At 38.0% G+C, this 26,516-nt stretch overlaps 2 gene segments (V, D, J or C); both read right to left on the bottom strand.

Moving 5' to 3' along the window:
* Window positions 1–9,584: 9,584 nt before the first annotated feature.
* LOC138809174 (immunoglobulin kappa variable 2-30-like) lies at window positions 9,585–12,274 on the bottom strand. The segment is given in 2 exon segments: window positions 9,585–11,849; window positions 12,197–12,274. Coding segments are annotated over 2 exon segments (375 nt in total).
* A 12,721-nt stretch (window positions 12,275–24,995) lies between these two features.
* LOC138809172 (immunoglobulin kappa variable 2-28-like) lies at window positions 24,996–26,271 on the bottom strand. The segment is given in 2 exon segments: window positions 24,996–25,827; window positions 26,173–26,271. Coding segments are annotated over 2 exon segments (381 nt in total).
* Between the last annotated feature and the right edge of the window lie 245 nt (window positions 26,272–26,516).

Here is a 26,516-nt window from a genome sequence, read left to right as displayed (position 1 = left end):
ATATGTACTACAGAAGAGGAACTTAAACATGACTTTAAAACTCAAACAAGGGGCTAAGACAAAGCCATAAATTCTGCACTCTGTTCTCATCCTGTCCAATGACTTAAATATTTTGCATGAGGTAACACAAGAAGTAATGCTTCTCTTATTTTTGTAATCAACTATTCTGGTACCAACCATATCATGTTTCACATGGTGTATCAGTTGGATGAGTTTCATTAATGTGTTTAACTACTGAAAATTTTGGTGAATATTAGTGAGAATCTTGCACTTAATATGCCAATCCTGACCATTCACAGTCTCACAATGAGAATTCTTAGGAAAACTCCATTTTTGTCTCCTTTCCAAGATGTACTGCATTTGCACTTTTCTTTCACATCATCTCATCTATTCAAATGACCAAAAACCAGGTTACACTAAAGCCACCAGCAGGACCATATAAATTCTGATGCCCCTTGGTGGATGAATGGAACAAGAAAATGTAGTATTTATATACACATTTGAACTCTATGCTTCCATCAGAATGAATATTTCCCCACTCACAAGAAAATGGAAACACCAGGAAACATAATACTAAGAAAAGAATCCAAAGAACCATAAACTGCTTGTTTTCAACTCATTTTTAATAGCTAGAATGTGCCTATAAATCTACCATGAAACCCAATGGTTAGTAAAAGACAGATGAATGCACTTGGAAATAATTAAAAAGTCATCTAAACATCCACACAGTGAGAACAAAGGAGGATATCTTAGGAAAGGATCACAAAGGCTCAAAAGCTATGTGCATATGATCATATAGAATGATCCTTGTCAAAATGAACTCTAGGCAATGGAAATATAGCTTTTTAATTGAACTGCTTGCATTTTTTCTTTCTTTTCTTCTTTCCTTTTTTCATTTATTTCCTTCTGTAGCTTTTAATTTCTATACAATTTGTCATATATATATATATATAACACATATATATATATATATATATATATGTTTACCTTATTTAGGGAGAGGAAGATGAAGCACAAAAATGGTGGAACAAAAAGTGAAGCAATTTAGCACTGAAACCTACTAGACACCATGTCGGAAATGAAGTATAAAACTTTGGCATGAGGGAAATTAGAAGGGAAAAAGCTATGATAATGAGGGAGGGAGAGACACTGTTCAAAAGGAAATGTACTCATTATCTGACTCATGTTACTGTAACCTCTCTGTATATGACCTTTACAATAAAATTTTAAAAAATTAAAAATGTTAAAAAAGTAAATAATAAGTTAGAAAGAAACATGTGGTTTGGATAAATAACAGGAAGCATTCATAGATAAAAGTATGTTTAGGTCACTTGCATATGCTCTAGACTTTGGCTAGACAAATATTTGAGCAAAGGGACAAGTTCTATACTGTATTAATGAGATTCCAAATACAGAGAGACCTGTTCCCCATCTGGCTTCTAGTGGAATGTTCATCATACTAGACACACTTCTGTTCCTTTGGGAGTTTTATGTGATCACTTGTTTAACTGTGGGAAATAAAGTCATGTTGTTGACAGTAATAAGTTGCAACAATTAGGCTGCAGGCTAATTATGGTGAGGGTGAACTCCAGCCACATCTATTACCAGTGATCCTTGATGGGACCCCAGACTGCCACCTGGTTTCTCTAAGTATCAGGAGGTCAGGATGTTTCCCAGGTGTTTGCTGACAATTGTTTTAATTAAGTACTAATGCCCTGACTGGACCTCCAAGAGATAGTGATGTTTTTTCCTAGAGATGCAGACAGAGATGGCACTGGGTCATCTGGATGTCACATCTGGTACCTGATACTGAAAAAACAAAATCAATAATAATTCATTTATTGGAAGATTTCCTTGCAGAAGCCTTGTTTACCATGTGTTGAGGAAATCTAGGCATTGTCTTCCTTTACCTGGGACCCAGAGCAGCAGGAGCACCAGGAGCTAAGCAGTTGCCCTCATGTCCATGCTGTGTGCTCACTGATACAGACTGGTACTGACTGCTACACAGGCTCGTTCTAATGCACTGTATTGTGTTCTGGGCACATGCAAATCAGCAGGGGATAGTAAGGTGGCAAACAGTCCATAATGTGCCCAGGTTTCAGTAAGGTCTACCTAACAAGAGTAGTGCTGCTGTGCTAGCAGAAAATGGTTGTCCCTTGAATCCAGGGAACCAAATGACTTTATATCCTGTGATTTTAGAATTGTGATTTCCATGTTGTTCACGAAATGCTTTTCATGCTAGCCTTTTATAAAAGTCAATCCTTCTGAAAAAGATGGTTCCAGAGATGTACAACTAATTATTTTAAGTGATTCCCTGACTTATCAGTTGATTTTTTCATAGACTTGTTTGTTTAGTTATCATGAATACAATTACCTTATTATACAGTGATGGAATAAAATAAGACTGTTGATGATAGATAGCTAGATAGATGGATAGATAGATAATAGATGCATAGATAGATGTATGGAGACATAGAAAAACTGATAGTATATAAGATGGCGCTAAACCAAATGAACTCCAAGATATGGAAACTGGATGTTTTTCTTTGTTGTTTTTGTTTTTAATATCCTATGTGAAGCTATTTCTTTTTTCTTTCATTTTTGTTTTCCTTTGGTTTTTCCCCTGTTGTCACTGTATTTATTTCAGTACTGTGTCTTGTACTTACATTATCTGAATTGGGGAAGGAAAGGGGAACAACAAAATCATGGGACAAAGAACAAAGTGTGAAGCAATCCAATAGTGATAAGCAAGAAGGTATGTTGGAAATGATCTTCACAACTTGGGGGGAGAGATTTGGGGGAAGGGAAAGTGGGAAAAAGTGAGGGAAGAATAACAATGTTCTACTAGAAATGTACTCATTACCTTATATATGTAACTAATCCCTCCTTACATACCTTGAAAATAAAATTAATTTAGAAAAAGAAAGAAAATAATAGAAACCTAAAACATTTAATGAATGACAAAAAACTGTGAAAATATACTATGAAATACTTTGAATACTATGAATATACTTTCCTCTGTCCCTTTAGTGGCTTCAGTTATAGGATTAAATAGTGAATACATAGGCTCACATAGCTTGTCCTTAGAATGCTTTTCAAGCTTAAAATGAAACTGTGTGCACACAGAGTGCTAAAGATAATCATGTTAGCATGCATTCTAGACTTGCATTTCTCCAATTTATGTTACTTCAGTGAATTCAGTGCATCTACACCATTTTTTTTCCAGATGAATTTGAGAGCCTCGTGATGAAGCAGTTTACACCACTGGAGAATCCACCAAGTCTTGGGCTGTGCAGTGTCATAATTCCAGGCCTCTGAAAGGCTCATTACAAGGAAATGAGAAATGTTTAAATTAATAGAAAAGGTTGCAAGACACACACTTAAATATTAATGATGCACTCATGCCAGGTTTCTTTAAATAAAATGACAGAGGCTGACTAGGGAGGGCTGTGAATGCTGTGCACAGTGAACAAGGGCTCAATCTCAGACTTCTGGGACATATGAACACTCTTCAGGGCTTCCCCACACTTCACTCACTTTCTTCACAAGAGACAGAGCCCCAGGACACAGAAGGCCTGAGACTATTGTGCAGGCTCCAGTACTGTATCAGTCTCACATTGATACAGGCAAGAAACAGTGCCTGAACCCTGATTAGGGCTTTTCAGTCATGTAAGTTTTGGGGAACACTCAGGTACAAATGGGTTTCCTTCTTCTGAAGAGAAAGCATAGCATGTGCTGTGGTTTTGGGCTTGATGGAAGTTTGTGGTTTTGTTTTGTTTTGTTTGTCGTGGGGTGTGAACTTTGGGCTTGGGCACTGTCCCTGCACTCTTCAGCTCAAGGTGAGCGCTCTAATACTTGAACCACAGTGCCACTTCTGATTTTCTAGTGGTTTATTGGAGATAAGAGTCTCATAGACTTTTCTGCCTGGGATGGCAGGCAGATCCTTAGACCTCAGCCTCCTGAATAGCTAGGATTGCAAGCATGAGCCATTGGTGCCCAGCTTTTGATGGAAATTTAAGTTTCATTATAAAGGGAGTGAAATCACAGAAGAAAGCTGATTCTTCTATTACTGGTTAGCTATAATACTACTTAAGAGACCTATATTTTTTGAGTAAATATTTCACGATTTATCTGATATCTCCTTTTTTTGTGTTTTCATGATTGTTCTCTTGTTCTTTGTAGATTGTATGTTGTCAAATTATCACACATTCTTTATCTCCACTCATAGTCACTCCCACATTGATTACGGTATCTTCCTCTCTGGGTAGAGTCAGACCATCTGCTCTGCTGCTCCCCAGACGAGCAATGTGTGAGCACAGCCCACTGCCCAGTCAGAAGGGAGGTTTTCGTTCAGGACTGTATCACTGTGGGAGGAACATGTGTACGTTGCAAACAGTAATAAACTCCAACATCCTCAGCCTGCACCCTGCTGATTTTCAATGTGAAATCTGTGATTGTCCCACTGCCACTCAATCTATCTGGGACCCCAGAATATCTGTTGGAAACCTCATAGATCAGGACTTGTGGAGACTGGCCTGGTTTCTGCAGGTACCAATCCAGATAGGTCCTTCCATTGCTGTGCAAAAGGCTCTGACTAGACCTGCAGGAGATGGAGCCTGGCTCTCCCAGGATGACAGGCAGGGAACTTGGAGACTGGGTCAGCACAACATCTCCACTGGATCCTGAAATTAGAATAAGACAGAAATAAATATTTGTACAAACATAGAGATACATGCATTTATTCATTATATTCTGATATATATTGCATTTTATTCATAGTTTATGCTTTGATTCAAAATGTAAAACAATACACATTTAAAAAAACAGATATTATAAAGCATAAATAAGTCTCTAGGAGTCACTGACAATTTTCCTTCCTAGCAGAGTCTTCACCCAAGCACAGGTTCTAGCTCTTTCTGGAATGTTTCTCACTCTCTAAGACCTATACCTCACTTGTCCCATCATGGATAACAAGATCTGCATGTATAAAACATGGACTGGTCCATCATTGAATCAGTCACGGAGACTCTACCTCATCTATGGAATGTGGTGGGAATTAACATCCCCCAAATTAAATAACCCACCAAATGATATCTGAGAATAGAGGAGGCAAAATCAGTGCTTTAGAGAAGCAAATGTCTGCTCTTTCATCAGTGACCAAGGCTGTGAGTTAGTCAGAGAATGAAACATAGTCATAGGAGTAAGAGAGTTATTGAGAATATTGGGGATATATTATAACAGACTGATGTTTTTTTCTCCTCTTCACTCTCAAATGCTTCCCTCCAAATTAAAGGACAGGCTACTTTTTATTAAAACAAATGACGAATATAGTAAAAAGTGCATTATGCTAAAAATAGGTCTGTGCTTGTTTACAGAGATTTTATCAGACACTAATTCTCCTTACCGACTAGAGTCTACTGCTTCAAGCTGTGGGCACAAGATGGACTGGAAGACCTCTGTCTTAGTTTGGATAACTGGATACTAGTGAGCACACAGCTAACTTTAATTTTGATGAAACACAAGTGTTCAACTGTACAACTTCTTTTCTATTCCTCAGTCCCTAGTGATAAATGAGAAGACACTAAATGGACATGTCCCGGTGCTCTGATTAAGGTCATTGCTGAAAGAGAGAGAATCTAATTCAGAATCAGTGCTCTTACCTGTAAGTTTAGCTACTCAGGAAACCTGTATCTGAGGATCATAGTGCAATGTCAGCTCAGGCACAAACCTCTGTGAGACTCTTACCTACAATTAACCAACACAAGCCAGCAGTGGAACCATGGATTAAGTAGTTCAGTGCTACCTTTGAGCAGAAAGCTCAGGGAGAATATCCAGGTCTTAAATTCAGAGTTCAAGGCAGTATTGAAAAAGAGGGTAGGAATCCCAAAGGAGCAAGTTAGAAGCAGCCATAGAACATTATTGGTTCATGTGATGTCTGTCAATCTCATAAAGCAAAAGCTCAGTGAGATTACTGATTTTTTTTTATGTGCTCAAGACTTCATTGTTGGTATTGTCCATGACACTATTAGTGTATAACAGTAAATATTTCCTTTGTGTTTGCAGTAAGAATAAATGAACATAGCTTGATCTGCTTTTGTTTCACCTATTAACACCAGAGTGAGCTGTGTAACCTTAGATGTGTCAGCAAAAGGCATAGGAAGGACTTGACAAGGGACAGGAGAGAAAGGCTGACCTGAGGAGCAGTGATAGTGACTCCAAGTTCTGCAATGGTGCTTGTGCTGAGGGATTTATCAGAAGTCTGCTCTGATGTCAGGAGCTGATATGTACTGAATAAGAGGAACTTACACATGGTTTAAAACTTGAAAGAGAGGCTAAGACAGAGCCATAAACCCTGCACTCTGTTCTCATCCTGTCCAATGACTTAAATATATTGCAAGAGGTAATACAAGAACTAATACCTTACTTATCTTTGTAACTACTTATTCTGATAACAACCAATTTATGTTTTACCTAGTATCTTGGTTAAAAGAATTTAGTTAATATTTTAAGTCCTTTTTGTTTTTGTCAGTCATGGGGCTTAAACTCTGGGCCTGGGCCTGGGTAGGCTAGCGCTCTACCACTTGAGCCACAGTGCCACTTCTGGTTTTCTGAGTGGTTAATTAGAGATAACAGTGTCACATACTTTCCTGCAATGGCTGGCTTTGAACCACTATCCTCAGATCTCAGCCTCCTGAGTAGCTAGGATTACAGGTGTGAGCCACCAGCACCAGGCAATATTTTAAGTCTTTACTGAAAAATTTGGTGAACATTACTGAGAATCATTCACTTAAAGTTTCCATCTTGACCATTCACAGGTTCACAGATGACAATTCCTGGAAAGATTCCATTGTTGTCTCCCTTTCTAAGATGTACCACATTTGCACTTTTTTTTCACATCATCTGATGATTTGCATAGTACCCTTGGGTCCAAGTCAGGCTGCACAGAGATGTTTACAATTAGCTTGTCGCTCACATTTTCCTGGTCTTCACTTAATGACAATTGCTACAGTGTGAGAATCTCACACCAGTAATTATTTAAACATGGAAACTACCTGATTTTTACCCACTTCTCACTAATGCATTTGAGACTAGAATAATCAGTTTTGGAAAATAGGACGAAACTCAACCCATTTAAGAATAATGCTGGAGCAATTGAAATCATAGATTGATGCTGGGAGGCAGAGATTAGGCTAGTAGCCCTAGCAATCCAGGAGGCTGAGATTTGGAGGATTCTGATTGAAGGCCTTTCTAAGAAAGAAATTGTCTAACATATTTATAAGATGATTTCTTTGTTGCTTTGTATGTCCCTCCTCCACGGTATAACACCTGCTTTCATTGTATTTGATGTTGGTATAATTTGTTGTGGGGAAGGGCAAAAATAAACCATTTAAATAGGGATACAGCAGGACCTATTGCAACAATGAGAAGTACAGGACGTTATGTTGAAAAACGAACTTTACAACTTTGGCTGGGCATGGCGGGGGTGGGGGGGTGAGATGGGAAGGGATGGGAAGGGGAAAAAAAGGAGGAGGCAACAATGCTTGAAAAGAAATGTATTCATAACCTTGCCTATGTAATTGTAACCCCTCTGTAAGGTATTTTCACAATAAAAAATTAAAATAAATAAATAAATAGAAAATAATTCAGAAGAAATGTTAAATTAAAACTACATGTTATTTGGGGAAGGGAAAGGGAATGACAAAATGGTGAAACAAAGGACAAAGAGTGATCCAATGTCACAGTGATACTCACAAAACACTAAGTTGGAAATGCACTTTACAAGTTGGGGGGAGGAGTTGATTCAGGAGCAGGGGAGTATGAGGGAGGGGGTAACCATGTTCAAAAAGAAATGTACTCATGACCTTACATATGTAAATATAACCCCTCTCTGTATGTTACCTGTATAACAAAATTAAACTAAATTAACAAAATAAATAAAAGGGTAAATGTTAGAGGGCCATCATGTATGGTGAAAAGTAAAGGGAGATGGTGATAAATAATAAATCCAATAGAAGAATATTATATGTAACATGCAGTATTATATATTCTCTATGTATAGAGAGACTATTATACAGTATTACATACAGTATATAATATGCAGAAAATGTGTACACAGAATATATACATATGCTATTAAAATACATAGGCCTATATATATATATATGTTAACATCTACATATAGGCAAATATCTGTAAATATTGTTACATGACACAAATGAATAATATATGACACATGTGATGCACATGATATTTGTGGCATGTACATGATACATGACACGTGAGGTGTAAATGTGAGTATGTATGCCAGATGACACATATGTGGCATGTATGTGATACATGTGTGAAGTGTTTGTTGCATGCATGTGGCATGTGTATGACATATTATTAACACATGGTTGACATATATGTATGTTTCACATATATATCTTAATAAAGAATAAGATATTTTATATTTTTGCTCAATGTCAATGATATTCATGTTGTAAATATCCTAATGAAATCCCTTTGTGTAAATCCTCAATGCTAATACTATTTTTTAAAGGAAAATGGAAAAAAATACATGTTTTGGATCTCTAATAAAACTGTACTTAGATTTACTACTAAATTACAAATTCGAATTCTAGGAAAACAAGTAACAATATGAAGTATGTCATGTCCTCACTTACTGGAACTTAATGCTGGAAAATATAATAGATGCAATATATTCTTTAAAGACATTTCTATTGTAAACATATTACCATTTTTGCAAAAATAAATGATTAATCTTTAAAGAGACTATCATTACTTTTGGCTGCCTTTGGTCTTAATATATGAACTTCAATTCCACAGAAATTATAAAAACTTGCCAAAATTCTTCTTGGGCCCAAACAAGCCATTTCAGCCAGCTGCTAGTGGCTCACAAGTCTAATCCTAGTTACTTGCTCAGGAGGCCTTGATCTGAGCGTGACCGTTCACAGCCAAGTAAAAATGTAACAAGTGGAGCTGTTGCTCAAGTGGTAGAGTGCTAGCCTTGAGCCAAAAATGCTCAATATGGCTCCCAGGCTCTGAGTACAAGTATCAGAACCAGCACACAGAAAAAGAAAGGAGCCATTTCAATTTGTGAACACTATCTATAGAACTAAAGGAGAATATGGGCAGGCAACTGTCCTCTGGTGACTGACATAAACTGGCACTGTCCTATGTTACCACATAATGCTGAAGTCACCAGAGATAGTGACCACAAGCTGGTCAAGAAAAAGAGTAAGGTCCTAAGAGGAGTGTCTGTTGTTCCCAGGTGGGATACAGGCTTCTAAACGTCTTTCCTAAAGACCAGAGGCAATTAAAGGAGGAAGGACTTAAAGAGAACACTTTGTATTCAGCCATTCAGGCTCCTTTGCCTAATGTTCTTGGTCTGGGTCCATAGATTGGAACCATGTGTGGTATCTTGATGTCAGGCCAGAAGCTCTTCAAAGTGAATTGTTTGTGTCCATCAAATAGGAGTGAACAATTTGGGCTCAGGAGTTTTGAAATTTTGGGAGGATGGTTAGGTCTGTGGGCTGATCACATAAATCAAAAACAAACAACAAAAAAACCCATATCATTGATCAGGAACAAATGGCAGTTTTATTTTGGGGATGACTGACATTTGCCGGAGGAAGCTCCTCACATCAGGAGACTGTCAAGAGGCTGAGGTGACAGAAAGTATAGAAAGGCTAGTCTGTCTATAAGACTTCACCCAGAGACACACAGGGAGTGTCTGGGTCAGAAAGATACAGAGGGACAAGGTGATTAGGAATTTCCATGAACTGGATTTATCTTTCTTTATTTCTTGGTGCTGTGGATGGATTATGCTCAAGTGCATTCTGTATCCACTTCTTTGGTGGATAAAAATCAGTACTTCTTTATACTGTTTTTGAAATAACTGGATAAGCAAAATAGAAATTGGCACATATAAACCTACCTTTAAGGAAAATAGTAAGTTACCACACTTTTGGACATTTATCCAAATGACCACAAACCAGGACAAAGGGTATGGAGAAAAAAAGAAAGCAGCTACAGAAGGAAATAAACCAAAGAAAAGAAGAAATGAAAGTAAAAAATTGCAAACAGTTCAATAGAAAAGCTCAAAATCTATGTACATATAACCATATAAGATGATTTTAAGTGACATTAACTCCAAGATATGGACAAAAGAGGTTTTTCTTTGTTGTTGGTGTTTTCAATGTACTATGTGATTTTTGTTTGTTTCTTTTTTTATGTTCTTCCTCCTATGGCATATCCCTGTTGTCACTGGTACCTTTCATCTTGTATATACATTTAATCTAATTTGGGGAGGGGAAGGGGAGTAACAAAATGTTGAAACAAGGACACAGGATGAATCATTGCAATCTCAAGATGCTATGTTGTAAATGAACTTTACAACTTTGGGGTGGGGGTGAGTGGGGAAGCTGTGAGAGGGAATGGACAGTCGGGGAGGTAGGGGAGGGAAGGAATAGTGGGGGGAAAATAAACAAAGGAGGGGGTAACAATGCCCAACAAAAATGTATTCATATACTGATATAACCATAGCATCTATGTACAGCATCTTTATAAGAAAATAAAATTTTAAAAAGACCCATAAGCAAAACAAATCAAAGAATGTTTGGATAAATGGAATTGAATTAAACTGCAGAGCTTCTTCATGGCAAAGGACATAGCTAGCAAGATCAATAGAAAGCTCACAGACTGGGAGAAGATCTTCACTAGCCATACAACAGACTAGGACCTCATACCTAAAATACATTTAGAACACAAAAATTAAATCCCCTAAAAACAAATCTTGAAAGAAACAACATACCCATTAATGAGTGGGCTAACAAAGAGAGACTTCTCTGAAGAGGAAATAAGAATGGCCAATAGACACTTGAAGAAATGCTCAACTCCTCTGGCCATAAAAGAAATGCAAATCAAAACAAAATTGAGATTCCACCTAAACCCCATTAAGAATGACTCTATCTTTCTTATCCCAAGATGTTCTTCTTCAGAAGCCAAAGTATTTTCTCTCCTATGAGCTGAAGTTTACTCATATTACACTTCTCTGTAAACATGCATGTTCCTATGTCAGCCATCTCTTCTAGTGTCAAATAGGAGAAAAATGCAGTGAGTGAATTAAAGACTGGGTTTATGATCCAGACAAACAAACCACAGAAACCGACCTGAAAAAACAAAAACCACCACCACCAACAACAACAACAAAAAAAAAAAACAAGAAGTAAAAGTCTGGATGTGTAGCAGAAATGGAAGAGAACTTGTGAAGTCATTAGTTCAAACCTCAGTACCACACATACAACTAGCTTTATCTGATATCCCCTGTTTTCTGTGCTTGCATGATTATTCTCCTGGTTGTTGTAGATTGTATGTTGTCTCATTGACACATACTTTTCGCCTCCACTCAGAGTCACTCTCACACTGACATAGTACCTGAGACAATTTGCTCAGCTGCTCTCCAGACCACCAATGCATGTGCACAGCTGCCCCAGTCAGAAGGGAGGTTTTAGTTCAGGGCTATATCACTGTGGGAGGATAATGTGTACGTTGCAAGCAGTAATAAACTCCAATATCCTCAGCCTCCACCCTGCTGATTTTCAGTATGAAATCTGTGCCTGATCCACTGCCACTGAATCTGACTGGGACCCCAGATGCTCTGTTGGAAGCCTTATAGATCAGGAGTTGTGGAATCTGGCCTGGCTTCTGCAGGAACCAATCGAGGTAGATGTGTCCATCCTCATACATAAGGTTATGACTAGACTTGCAGGAGATGGAGGCCGACTTTCCCAGTGTGACAGACAGGGAACTTGGAGTCTGGGTCATCACAACATCTCCACTGGATCCTGAAATTAGAATAAGACAGAAATGCAAGGTTATTCACAAATATAGAGAGACATGCATGTATCACTTATATTTTGATATATATTGCATTTTATTCACATCATGCCTTGATGCAGGATGTAAAAACAGCAAAAATTAAAAGAACAGACATTTTAAACCATAAATGGAGTCTCTAGGAGTCACCAACAGTCTTCCAACCAGGAGAATATCTAAGCATAAGTTCTAGCACTTTCTGGAACGTTTCTTACTATCTAAGACCTTTACTTCATTTAAAACGTGGATTGGGCACCATGGGTGCTAAGAGCTCACCCTCGCACCCACTCTCATTCCTCATCTCCTTTGCTCTTACCAGGGATCCAGAGCATTAACAGCCCCAGCAGCTGAGACAAGAACTTCATTTTTAGGAGTGAAATGAGGAGTCTTGACAGGTCAAGGCAAGTTCAGCACTCAGTCTTAATTTCAGACTTAGAAAGGAAGGTCCTCCTTAGGGAGCAATATGCAAATAGCCAGGTGGGGGTAACAGTGTGAGGAAAGAAAAATGGAGGATAAAGCCTGCTCTTCTAAGAAAAGTGACAACAGATGTGTTCAGTGTTTGGTAATAACCAAAAAATTACATGGTTTCTGCAGCACTGGAAAGAAGGATCCCACTGTAAAAGTTCTGTTTCTCCAAGAAGTGTAGGGTGCACATGCTCTCACCCCATAGAACAGTATCAGGGACCCAATGATACACAGGCTTAGATATCATGCCTTATCTCTCATGAATCTCCTCAGCTAGTCTAGGGAAAGGCACAGTACCCTCTATCCTCAGTGATCCTCAAGGGAATTGACCACTAAGAGCAGAGAGTTGAGTAGATGAAGAGGCACCTGATATCCATAGTTACCAGATGATCTGTTCAGGGATATTAGCTACAAGTGTTAGAAACTGTTTCCATAAGAACTTCCTATTAAGACTTAGGGCAAAAAAAATTGACAGGGAGTGCAATTTTTCTCTTATAGGTAATGACCAAATTGTCTTAAAATGAAAAATATGACACAAATTTTTATACATGAAAGTGTGAATATATATTCATATATATGTATAGTCAATGTAACCATTTTGATACAACAATATCCTGTCATTGTTCTGTACTATATTTATACAGCAAATTAATCAACGTATTTCTTAAAAATCCTACCTGGAATGTAATGGAAGGTTGAATTCAGTCAAGATGTATTTATCATACTCATACATGGAGATGTTGAGTTGAAATGTGTTGATGTAACTACTTCATGATAATTATGTTAATACATATTTGTATATATTTCTCATTACCTTTAATTAACATAAAATCTTTAAATGTCTGCAGTACCAATCTAGTTAACTAGTCTTTGTTTATTTGTAGCAGAGTGCTCTGTCTCTACTTCTTGTCTCCAAAATCTCTGTGCTTGTGAAGAAGGTGCACATGGAGAAGAGACATGTACTGATGGCTCAATGGACCCCACTTGGCCTTGAGCAGTGATGCCTTATGGGAAGTGAGCAGGCCATCAGGAGGATTAAAGCTGCTCTCATGGATTGAGTCAGTTCTCATAACAGTCATTTGTTATAAAGTGAACACAATCATATGCTTGGCCATCTCATCTGCAGCTTGTTCCCTCTTTACTAACACTTGTGGCATGACAGGACAGGCCTTTCCTGAGCACAGACAGATGAGGATACTACATCTTGGACTTTTATTTCTAACACTGTGTGTTAAGCAACACACTTCTTTATTCAGAACTTAGGCCAATAACTTTGCTTTAGTAAATGATTGACACAGATCTGTGTGTGTGTGTGTGTGTGTGTGTGTGTGTGTGTGTGTGTGTGAGAGAGAGAGAGAGAGAGAGAGAGAGAGAGAGAGAGAGAGAGACTGAGAGAGAAAGGGGGAGGGAGAGAGGGAGGTGAGAGGGGAGGGTATGAGAGATGTGGTTTAAATAGAAATACTCTTAAAATAGACTGGGGTATAAAAAGTGTATCTCTACCTCTAATACTCATCTTCATACAACTTCCTAAACCTTACAGGGATCATTTGTTAACTTGCTGAAGAGCAGATTCACATTCAATATATCTGAGGTCATTTTGTAATTTTGTATTTGTAACATGCTCTAAGTGATGCTAAGACAAAAAAATAATATTGCATCCATGTTCAGTTATGTTGCTTCTTATATGTCAAGAAGTTTTGCTTGAGAAGTGTCCTTTACATATTCATGCAAATATTCATTTTCCATGGACTGAGACTGAGTGACCTCTGGCTATGGTTACAAGCTGCTGATAGGAAGAAGGGCATGCGAATATGGTCTTGGGCAATGCCTTCCTGAGAGCTGGGCCATGACCTCATTGGGTCATTAGTTGTGAGCTCCTGTCATCACAGTCTCTTCAGGAAGTGCATTTCCCAGCAGTCCTCTCCCTCTCTGCTTTACTGTGGATTTTCTGAATCTGATGAGATTCAACCATGTTCTTCCACATTTTGTCTGATAGACAGAGATGAGTGTCATGACAAATGAGAATTTCACACATTTTTGTTTTTAATTATATTTTTATATATAGGTGTTGTATAAAAGAGTGACAATTAAACATAGTTTATACATACAATGTATCTTGATTAATGTCACCTCTTTCATTTTTCTACCCCATCCCTCTCTACTCAACCCCTTTCTTCCATGCATAGTTCCATATATAAATATTAAAGATGAATTCTGGGCTCTTATTACATCTGTATGGTACATGGAAGACCTTTTACTGATTAAACTGGTAAACATTGGTGTATTATATGTTACTATATAATTTCACCTAGTAGATGGTTTCATAAATGTCTTAAATATGTTCTATTTATTCACATATTGCCATATATTTATTTAGCTATATGTGCATTTATTTCAATTGGGCCAGAAATCAAGTGTGCTTTAATAATTTGAGGTCGAACAACAGAAAAATTCTGTCAACCATTTCCAAAGCAGAATTACAAAATTTTTATTATTTTTGTCTTTATATTTCCTCAAGTTTCAAAAAAATCGTTCTATTTTACTGTCATGGGATGAGAGAATCACATAGAGAATAATGATCAATTTAATATTCAGCATCCAAGATAAATTAATATTTGGTAACTAGTTGAAAGCATTGGATGTGTTGTAAAAATGTTACTTGAAATCTGTTATTTAAAGATGTCATGTGCTGAAGAAAAGAAAATCTGCTGATTACAAAAAATTTGATAAGTGTTTTAAGTGATGACTGATTGCTAATTCTATTATTAAAACATTGTGCAATATGTACACATACCCTAACATCATGTTACTTCAAATAAAATTATTCCATGGCAATCAAACTTTTTAATGACTATTTTTCTTTACAAAATTATTTTTCAAAATATTTTTCACAAGCCATATTGTCTTCCTTTCAAAAACCTGCTTTGACATACTTAGAAGGAATTCTTCATTGAGTGACTGCAGAATTTTAGCACAATATGGACCACACATGAGTACAGATGTGTGTTCTTATAAAGTTAGAAGAGGCATTGTCAGGTGTGTGCTGCTTGGGATGAGCAGAAGGACAGAGGGTTAGGGTGTGGAGATGCCTACATAACCTTTCTCCCAATACTTTCCAGTGACCTTCGAATTTGGCTGCATCTGAAAAGCTCTATCAGCAGATGCAGGCACCAGGATAAGCAGATGGGGCCGCCCAACCTCTCACCTTTGCTTCCCTAAAGGCTTATGTTATTGCTTGTATTACTGTGGGAGGATAATTATTACTCTGTTGACAGTAATAAGTGGCAACATCTTCAGGCTGCAGGCTGCTGATGGTGAGAGTGAAATCTGTTCCTCATTGACCTCCACTGAAATTGATGGGACCCCAGATTGCAAACTAGTTGTGTAACTGATCAGGAGTTTTGGAGCTTTCCCTGTTCTCTGCTGGTACCAATGTAAATCATTGCTAATACCCTGACTGGCCCTACAAGTGATGGCAACTCTGTCTCCCTGAGATGATGACAGGGATGAGGACTGGGCCAACTGCTCTCTGTAGCACATGCTAACAGAACTGCTTCAGGAAGATTTTTACAATTTTCTTCTTCCCTCCTTTTATGGCGATTTATAATCCTACCTAAAAGCTATACCCATTCCCTCCACTCCTCTAAAATTTCACTTCTAATCTTATCATCTGTTCTCTTGAATAGCCCCTACTACCTTTTCTGGTACAGATTCACTTCTCTACCATGCACTGAAAGATGAAGCTGGTTCAAATAAAAAGGTGGCAGCTGAATACTGTGTAGGTGTGGAAAACACATGGTAAATTGTAGGGGATATATTGATAGGATGAGGAAGAGAGACACCAAAAGCTGCTACTCAAGCGTGTTGAGAGAAGCCAAGCTCTGAAGATAACATATTAAATTCTCCTGATCTATGCTTCAGGACATGGACTTGTGAATTTCAAGTCCACACAGACTTTAGACACTGGAAAACATGAAGATTTGGAACAATGGCCTCAAACCGCAACTGTGGGCACACATACACTGTCTAGGGTTGGGAGGCAAGAAGCTGACTAGCTGACAGATGAGGTTAAAAATCAGGAGGAAGTGGGGATCAGAAGTCTTTTCCACCTACACTCAGTACAGGAGGTATCCACAGGAAAGGAGAGTGTTTACAGTCTGGGACATGAGCTGGAATGAAATTGGGGACCACGTTGCAAGTCTGAGAGACCCAGACTTAGCAGGGCTGACTGTGGGAAGGATGCTCCAGAGGTATTCTCATTGCTTCTGAGGGGCTGGGATAAAGAGGAGAATCAGCAGGGTCCTCAGGACAGTCTGAAATTCACTGGAGTCTGTGTTAGCACTCAAAGTGAGCACTGTATCACTTTAGCCACAGCACCACCTCCGGTTTTCTGGTGACTAATTGGAGATAAGAGTCTCATGGATGTTCTTACCCAGGTTGGCTTTGAACCGCGATCCTCAGATCTCAGCCTTCTGAGTAGCTAGGATTACAGGTCTGAGCCACTGGCTCCTGGGTCAGTTTAAATTCTTATACTGAGAAAACATACTGCACAACAATGGGCATGTCACCAGGTAAGTAGCCCTTTTCACTCTTAGCATGAGAATCATGAAGCTCAGAATCCAGTCTGTGCCCTAGAGGACCCTGGGGACCTGCTAGGGACAGCACTGACACTGCAGCCCCCTCTCACCTCCCACTACTGGACATGATGTGTGCACATGTTCCCTTCAGGGCTGCATATCTGTGGGATCCACACTCCTTCCCTCACTTTTCTGACTTGTACTTAATGACTTCACCACAAGAATCCTGGTGTGCCACTCTTGTGAGGTGTAATTGTAGTTGACAAAGAAAATATAAAATAGTCAGGAATTTGCACATGAGGAGACATACCCTCCTCTATAAACATGGTCCCAGCTGTCACATGAGCCATCAAAACCTGACAGAGAGCCCTATAGCTTGGAGCTCCTGTTGAGAAAGGGTAGCAATACCCCTTGTTCCCCAGGGTCATAGTTTATTTTTTGCTCTTTGTAAGATCCTTTTGTCATCATGTAGCAGCTTTTTGACAGAGCAGTTGGCAGGATATCCATTTGGAGTTTTGGTTTTGTTTTGATTAGTTTTGTTAAGTTAATTGAATATCTCAAGAGTTGTGCAGAGTCCCAGTAATTTTATATGCATAATTATGCCATTTTATTTACTGTGATTTTGGATAATTTTATTAAAATATTTTATTGTAAAGATGATGTACAGGAGGGTTACAGTTACACAATTCAGGTAATGAGTACAATTCCTTTTGAAATATCACCCATTCTTCGTTCTTATCCATTTATTTGCCTCCTGTCTCTCTTCCCCCTAAGTTTTGTAGTTCATTCCATCTTAGTGTGTAGTGGATTTCAATTGTGAATTGGTTCACCATTTGTCCCACTGTTTCTGGACTTCCCCTTTCTCTCCCCAAATCAGGTAGACTTATATACAAGACAAAGTATGCAGAAATTAAATACAGTGACAAGAGGGAATAAATCAAAGGAAAAAAAGGAAAGCCAAAAAAAAAGAACCACAAACAGGACTATATAAACACTCTGTTTCCATTTCTAGGAATGAATTTCAATAGGTATCATTTTATATAATCACATGCACATATTTATTGATCTCTTGTGGTCCTCTCCTAAAAAGATCCTTTCATCTCTTTGTATGAATGTTTAAGTACTGTTTAATTAATGATGTACAAGTCATGTATTGACAATATGAGGTGATTTCATCATTCCATACCTGAATACAGTGTACTTTGAAGAAAAAAGTCACCAAGCTCTTTGTATTTCCATTCTCTTTTCTCCTCCCTCACCTACCATTTTTCATATAGTATTTATGGCCATCATCAAACACATGTACATGTGTGTATAAATATTTACTATGTATTATAATTAATATTTAAACTTAGAATCCTTTTGTTTCTTTTTGCCATATCTACCTCCCTTTTACATTTATGTCCTGTTATTATTTATATCACCATCAGTGTAGGTTTAGGTTCCACAAATGAGGAGACCATGCAATATTTGGCTTTGTCAGCCTGACTTATGTCATTTAACATAGTGCTGTGCTTACAGGTGAGAGTTTTGTCCATGGATGAGATGGAAATTAATCCCTGTGAAGGCCACTTTTTCGATGTAGCTCCAAGTCTGATGAATAGGATAATGACCTCGAGAAATTTAAAAATGAAGATAAAATGAACATAGCCACCCATAGGAAATAATGTATGGTAAATATCATTGGTAACAATACCACACAAAGAATCTGGGAATTGAAGAGCTAAAGTAACTCCATTTTGAGGTTAACCCCAACATCTTGTTCTGGGATGCCCTCAGAGTAACCCCAAGAGAGAGAAAAAAAAAACCAAAATCGTTTGCCGTCAACCTTGCCCACCCTTAAGAAACAACAATTGTCCATGTGTTCCAGGAATACAACATAACAGTTTTGCAAACATCAAACTGTCAAACGTGGACCAATAGTTCAGAAAAAGGGCAATGCCTTTAGGGTGGACTCAAACCTCGGTACATGGGCCAATAAAAAAATGACTATACAATCTTTATAGATGTTAACCAATCATGTAACTGCTTGTGTGGAAATCCCCTAAACTTGTTTGTTAAATGCTATAAAAGCTGTACTGATTTTGTGCTCGGGGCCTTTTAGCGTCACTGGTTACCGGGTGCGTGGAGGACCAAGCATGAGCTTGCAAATAAACGACTCTTGCTGTTTGCCTTGGTTGTGGTCTCTGGTGGTCTTTCCGAGGTCCCGAGTCTGTACAACAGGAATGTGTGTCTAAATGATTATTTCTCTAAAATACTTAGAATGAGGGGAGGTAAATTGGGGTACAGAAAGAGAGAGAAGGAGGGAGGAGGGATGACAAATTCAACCATGTCATTCAGTGTACACTCTATGGAAAATGGCCTATGTAATTTGTGCGCAAGAATGGGGGGGGGGAAACTGGGGGGAAGTAAAGGAAGGGGTGACATTGTCCAAAAGAAAATATAATCATTATCTGATTTATAAAATGATAACACTCTGTACAACACCTTAATAATAACAAAATCATTTAAATAGTTTAAAGCAGAAAATTCAAAATTCAATGTCATATGATTATCACTTAAACTATATAAGCTTACAGTAGCATATATGTAATTTTCAAGAGCAACAAAACTGATATCAAAAGTTGATGCCACTGTTTATCATTTTAGTCTACTAGAAGTAAAATACAAATATATTATTTTGTGATTCTCAACCTGATGATCACTTATTTTTTAATGTTTTTACTATCTTTAAGTAGTTGTACAAAGTGTTTACCATTCACCTAAACAGTTTATAAATACAGTGCATTTTGATCAGTGTCATTTTGATCAGTGTCACCCTTTCAAAATTCTCACACACCCCTTCCTTACTTAATTTTATGTTATGTATTGATTTTCTGACATTGAACAACACAGTTTATGTGTACAATGCATGGTGATATGTGTCACCAGTTCAATATCTTCACTCCATTCAACACACTCCTTCCCTTATTTTTTCTCCTTTCTCCTTTCTTCCTCCTTTCCGCTTCATTCTTCTACCCTTTTCCTCTTGGCCCAACTCTTCCCCTGTTGCAAGTACCCATTTCCTGATACTTATTTTGTTGAGCTTTGACTTAATCTTTTTAAAAATTATTGAACTCTGCATAGAGTCTATTAAATTTCAGTTAATTCATTTGTAACCACACCTGGCATACTTACAGTAGATTTATATAGGTACTTTCTACCTACAACAAATGAGGGAAAACATACAACCTATGCTTCCCTGGGTCTGACTTACATTGTTTAATTAATTAATTTATTTATTTTTTGTCAGTCATGGGGGTTGAACTCTGGGCTTGGGCGCTGTACCAGAGCTCTTCAGCTCAAGGGGAGAGCTCTACCGCTTGAGTTACAGTGCCACTTCTGCTTTTCTAGTGGTTTATTGGAGATAAGAGTCTCACAGAATTTGCTACCGGGCTGGCTTTGAACCATGATCATCAGATGTCAGCCTTCTGAGTGGCTAGGATTATAGTCTGAGCCACCGGAGCCCAGCTGTTCAATAAATTTTTTCCAAGTCTTTCCTTGTCCTTAAAAATGGTACATTATCATTTTTTCTGATTAACATGTATAATTATATTGTGTATATATACATTTTCTTGATCCATTCATTCACTGAAAGGCTATTTTCATAAGGTAAGCTAGGTAAGCTAGGACCTAAGTTATAAAGATGTGTTACTTAGATTTCCATTGCTGTGTCTAAGACCTCAGTAAAAGCAACTTCAAGGATAGAATTCATTTTTCAGCTCATAGATTAGAAATTTTAGTCTACCAGGTGGGTAGAGTGTGGTGGAGCCCATAACAAGTCAGGCCAGAAGCAGAGTGAATGTTCTACTTTGTGGCTTCCTCCTCCTTCCCCTTTCATTTCACAAGAGATTCCAGACTATTGGAAGGGGCTGTATTATACCTGTAAATTCTCATTTTAGTGCTCTTTTATATATTACTACACATTATTGTGCATTACATTTTCTATATATGTATCTCATGGGTAATGTTAGTGCTAACTGTTCCCTAGATGTTTTCATAAATGAATTAAATTTTATTGGGCTTATTCATGCATTGTGTAGATTTTTAAAAATGTCTCCTGCTTCCCATTGTTTTATAAATATACATAGTTATACATTGGTTTGTAACAAAAATAGCTTGCAATGAGCCACCCTAAAACTTAGTGGTACACACCCTAACCAGTTATATCTGTAAGCTATTCATGCTTTTAATGACTACTGATCCAGGTGGAGCTGTCATACTGCCTCCCTGGTAGCCATGATTATAGGCATAAACCCCAATAATCCCTAGATATCTTTTAAGAAAGTTTCTTAAAGCCAGGTGCCTGTGGCTCACGCCTATAATCCTAGCTACTCAGGAGGCTGAGATCTGAGCATCATAGTTCAATGCCAGATCTGGCAGGAAAGACCATGAGACTCTTATCTCCAAAAAACCACCCAAAAACTGGAAGTGGTGCTGTGGCTTAAGTGGTAGCCTTGAGCTGAAGAGCTGAGAGACAGCTCCCAGGCCCAGAGTTCAAGCCCCCAAACAAAAAAAAAAAAAAAAAGGAAAGCTTCATGATAACAATTTTGCCAATGTAGAATCAAATTTAATTCCCTTATTTCCTTTTGGGAGTTTATTGGGATCATAAGCAATTTCTTTTAGCAAGTTTCATACTTATATATCCTCAAGTTTCTAAAAATCATTATTCTTTTGAGACTGAGATCACTGGATAAATATTTGTGTACCTAAACAATTTTTGCTAAGTTAAGATCTCCTTCGTGACAATAGATTTGTCCTAAATCAGAGTTTCTGGAACCTTCTTTGGAATCCTTGTTACCTGCTTAAAGTATAGATTGCTAGTCAGTAGATATGGGTATGTTCATAAAGTTTGTTGTCTAAAACCAATTAACTGACAGGAACAACTTAAGGGAAGGAAATGTTATTTGAACTCATGGTTTCAGGGCTTTAAGTTTATTGTCCTAAGCTTTCTTGGCTTATAGTGAGGCAGAACATCATAGGATAGGACCATCTAACAGAGGTACTCAACTCAGGGCAGACAAGAAGCCAAGGAAGACAGGAAGTGATCAGGGCAAGATATAGCCCCAAGGTCATGTCTACTGGTGGTGTAGTTCCTCCACCTAAGCCCATACCATGTTTTTTACAACATCCCAGTAATAGTCCTCCATTGCTAACCTTTCAAGTGTTGAATCTATTCATTGTAGCAAAGCCCACATGATTGATCTAGAAACATACTCATGAACACCCCTTCAGAATAAGCTAATTTCTTTGATATTTCTCAGTCTAATCCAGTTGACAATAAAGATTAACTTATCCATTATATTGGTCAGTTTTCCATCACTGTGATAAAATAACTGAGATAATCACCTCAAAAAGAGAAAAGATTTAAACTCATTTTTTAGAAGGTTTCATCTAAGATTTCTTGTCCCTGTGAAGATGGGCTGGTGAAAGGAAGAATTTCCCATTTCCAATAATATTTGATTGTCAAAACCCAGGTCTTTAAAAATTCTCCACAAAGAAATGAGATCTTATGATTGTTGATATATCAATGGCACTAATTTGTTTATTATACAATATAAGCCTTATTGAAGCATAATACCATGTCTGACACTACAAAATATTGCTTAATGTAGTTTAAATTATGATAACCTTTTACTAGGAACAATAATAACTACAGCAACAATGCTGTTCCTAATACCTAGAATGGCTTTTCCTTTGCCCGGTAAATCCAAACTACTGTGATAACCTACACTACTGAGGAATAATGATCTACATCTGCTTTGAATAGGAAGAGGCTTTGTTCTAAAGGCCTTTCTAGGATGAAGACAGGAAAAGGGTGTTTGAATAAAACAGAGGTTCACAGACCTTCTTCTAGCAAAATGACTTACTGAATTTGAGCATCTGACTGTGTCTGAGAATAACAGAAACACAGGGGGCGCAGCTGGGGCAGCCCAGCCTCAGGCATCTGCTTTCCTGGAAGGTTTGATGACTTGTAACACTCTGGAAAGACTTTTACATTCTTCTTGACAGTGATAAGTAGTGTTATCTTTAGATTATAGGCTGCTGATGCTGAGAAAATAATCTGTCCCAGATCCACTGCCACTGAACTTTGATGGGACCCCATAGTACAAATTGGATGAATAAGTGATTAAGAACCTTGGAGGATTCCCTGGTTTCTTCAGATAATATGTAAGTTATAGCTAATATCCTGGCAAGTGATAGTGACTTGTCTCCTTGAGATACAGGCAGGGAGGATGGAGACTGGATGTCATATCTGGTCCCTGACATAGAAACACAGAATCCAATATTCACAAAATTATGCATGTTTCATGTTTCATGACCACATTGAGCTGATGAAATTCCCATTGCTGTCCTTTCTTACCCGGGAGCCAGATTAGTAGGATCCCTTGGAACTGAGCAGGGACCCTCAGGTCCATGATGTGTTGTGACTGAAAATGATTCTTCCACAGAGAAGCAGCTTTTTCAGAAATTCTTAAGACAAAGGACTGTGTTCTGGACCCATAAAAATCAGCAGGAGCTAGATAGGAGTGGGCAAAGAAAGGGCTATCTTATACAGCCCAGAAGAGTTCTGAGTCCTCAGATTATCTGCATTATGCCAGAATTGAACAGAGTTGCCTAAGAGAACCTGTTTTGTCCTGAGAACCACAGGGCAGAATCACTCTAGCATCCTATGGGTAGTGTCTTTTGCTCAATTCATGGGTCCTGGCATCCTTTCTTGGTAACTTTAAAAATCTAAGACATCTTATTATGGAATCATATGAGGAAAATGTTAAGAAATTTAAGTAGTTCTGCTGAATTTTGGAACTGTAACTATTGCTGAGACCAAAGAGATTCCCTTTTCTTTCTCAATGTCTGATGCTCTCTGTGTAATAAATCATTTTCACAAGCAGTAAGTGGCAAATGAGATCTAAGCAGATAGATAAACAAATAGACATGCTTCAGAAAGATGCATAGACAGTCAGATAAACAGATAATTCATAAATAGATATCCACAGACATGTCCCTATAGATAGAAGTGTAAAATAGAGAAAATTATAATTACATGAAACACAGTGTCACGATCTATATATAGGAGCTCAAACATTGTCATCTGTTCTTGTCATCTCCAGATGTGTGGATGTTGCCCTCCACTTCTGAATACTCTTTCCTATCACCTCTTTATAGAATAGACAACATCACAAACCATTTTCTTCCCACCTCTGCAGGTCCTCTAGTTCTTTTTAGCTCTGTCATATGGCATTTTAATATTATTTATCTCTTAAATGCATGGATGACTGACTTCATGAATCCTATTTATCTTTACTTAAAGATTATACATAAGTCAAGGGAATGAAATGTTCTCTACATCATAAATTTAATTGTATCATTTAATCCAATTGTTCCAAGAAAACCTGCATATACTTATATCACTTATATTTTTAAATTTTGTTCCAAACAGAAAGCAATATTTAATGATTTTGTTTAGAGCTTGGGAGGCAACCAGGTTCTGAAAATAATCCAAGGAATAAAACGAAAGGATAAGGTAGAATGTTGCTCACAGTGTTGAGGTCCAAAATATGGAAAGCATATCTAAATTATGCTAAGAGAAAGAAGATCTCAGGCTGTTGAAGTTAGAGTGCAATGTGTTGAGGTTGTCCCCACAGAATTGTACAAAAAGGGGAACAACTTCAGTGCACACACACACACACACACACACACACACACACACACACACACACACACACAGGCATACACACAAAGTTTAGGCTGACAAGGATTAGCCAGAACTAATATTGGTAAAGAACACATTAGTAGGACAAAGGCACAAAGAAAGGGACAAAGATCATTGAGGTTAGGAAAGGGGTATCAGGGCTATCATAGTTGTAGAAGCATGTGAAGTAAATTGCCTTCAAGAGAAGTATAGGTGACACATACAGTAGGAAATTAGGATTAAAAGGAATAATCAGATATTGAAATTCAGCAAATATAATTAGAAACAAAATTTTCACTGTTGCAAAAGTATTACAGAAATAAAAAAGGGAAAATAGTGGAATAAACTCTGATTTGGGGTTGTAAATAAAACCTAGAGTACAATTTCTTTGTTTTATAGAAATACGAATTAAATGTATATTTATAGAATGAAAGTGTAAAAATGCATCATAGATCAGTCGACTGTATAGATAAATACACAGAGGCTAGTGCTTCCTAACATAGAGAGAGTGAAAACTTTTAGTGCCACATCTAGTTTTCTAAATGATCTTTCGGTAGTTGTACAAAGGAGTTGCCATTTAACAAAGCCATATATGAATATTATGTATCTTGGTCAATGTCACCCCTTTCAATGTTTTCCCCTATCCCCTTACCCACTCTGACCCTTTCTTTCTTAATTTTGTGGTCTATAATTTAAATTTCTTGATTGCATTTCCACTCAGAGTCACTCTCACATTGATCTCAACATCTTCCTCCTAGGCAGATTCACACAATCTGCTGGGCTGCTCCCCAGACCAGCCAGCCATGAGGGGGGCTCACCCAGCCAGATGCGAGGTTTTTGTTCAAGGCTGTATCACTGTGGGAGGAAGATGTGTAGCTTGCATGCAGTAATAAACTCCAACATCCCCAGCTTCCACCCTGCTGATTGTCAGTGTGAAATCTGTGCCTGACCCACTGCCACTGAATCTGTCTGGAACCCCAGATGCTCGTTTGGAAACCAAATAGATCAGAGGTTGTGGAGACTGGCCTGGCTTCTGCAGGTACCATTCCAAATAGATGTTTCCATTACTATGCAGGAGACTCTGACTGGACCTGCAGGAGATGGAAGCCAGCTGCCCCAGGGTGACAGGTAGGGAACTCGGGGTCTGGGTCATCACAACATCTCCACTGGAACCTGAAATTAGAATAAGACAGAAGAGAGAGAACCATGTGTTTATTAATATTATTTAGGTAAATATTGCTTCTTATTCATAGTCATGATTTGATTTATAAACTCAAAATACTAAATATTAAAAAGATATATTTTTGAAGCACAAAAGTGTCTGTAGAAGTCAATGACTGTATTCCTTCCTAGCAGTCTTTACCTAAGCACTGGTACTCATTCTGGAATGTTTCTCACTCTCTCAGACCTACACATTATTTGTCCTATCATGAACATTAACACATGGATAAGGCACAACTGGGCCCTGAGAGCTCTCCCTTCTGCCCTCTCTCATTCCTCATCTCCCTTTGTCCTTACCAGGGATCCAGAGCATTAACAACCACAGGAGCTGAGACAAGGACTTCATTTTTGGAGTAAAATGAGGAGTCTTGACAGGCCAAGGCAAGTTCAGAGCTGAGTCTTTATCTCAGATTTAGAAAGGAAGGTCCTCTTTAGAGAGCAATATGCAAATAACCAGGTGGGTGCAGCAGTGTGAGAAAAGAAAAAGGGAAGGTAAAGCCTGCTCTTCTGAGAAAAGTGTCAAGTGTGTTCTGAGTTTGATGATAATCAATAAAAATCCATGATACCTGTGGTACTAGGAGGGACCCCACTTTGAAAGTCTGGAACTGCAGGTTCCAGAGAGTGTACATGTTCCTACCACC

This window comes from Dipodomys merriami, unplaced genomic scaffold (assembly GCF_024711535.1).
Source record: "Dipodomys merriami isolate MVZ:Mamm:240054 unplaced genomic scaffold, mDipMer1.0.p SCAF_489, whole genome shotgun sequence".
Taxonomy (NCBI): domain Eukaryota; kingdom Metazoa; phylum Chordata; class Mammalia; order Rodentia; family Heteromyidae; genus Dipodomys; species Dipodomys merriami.
The sequence above is the reverse complement of the archived record's forward strand: the minus strand, read 5'-3'. Positions and strand labels throughout refer to the sequence as shown.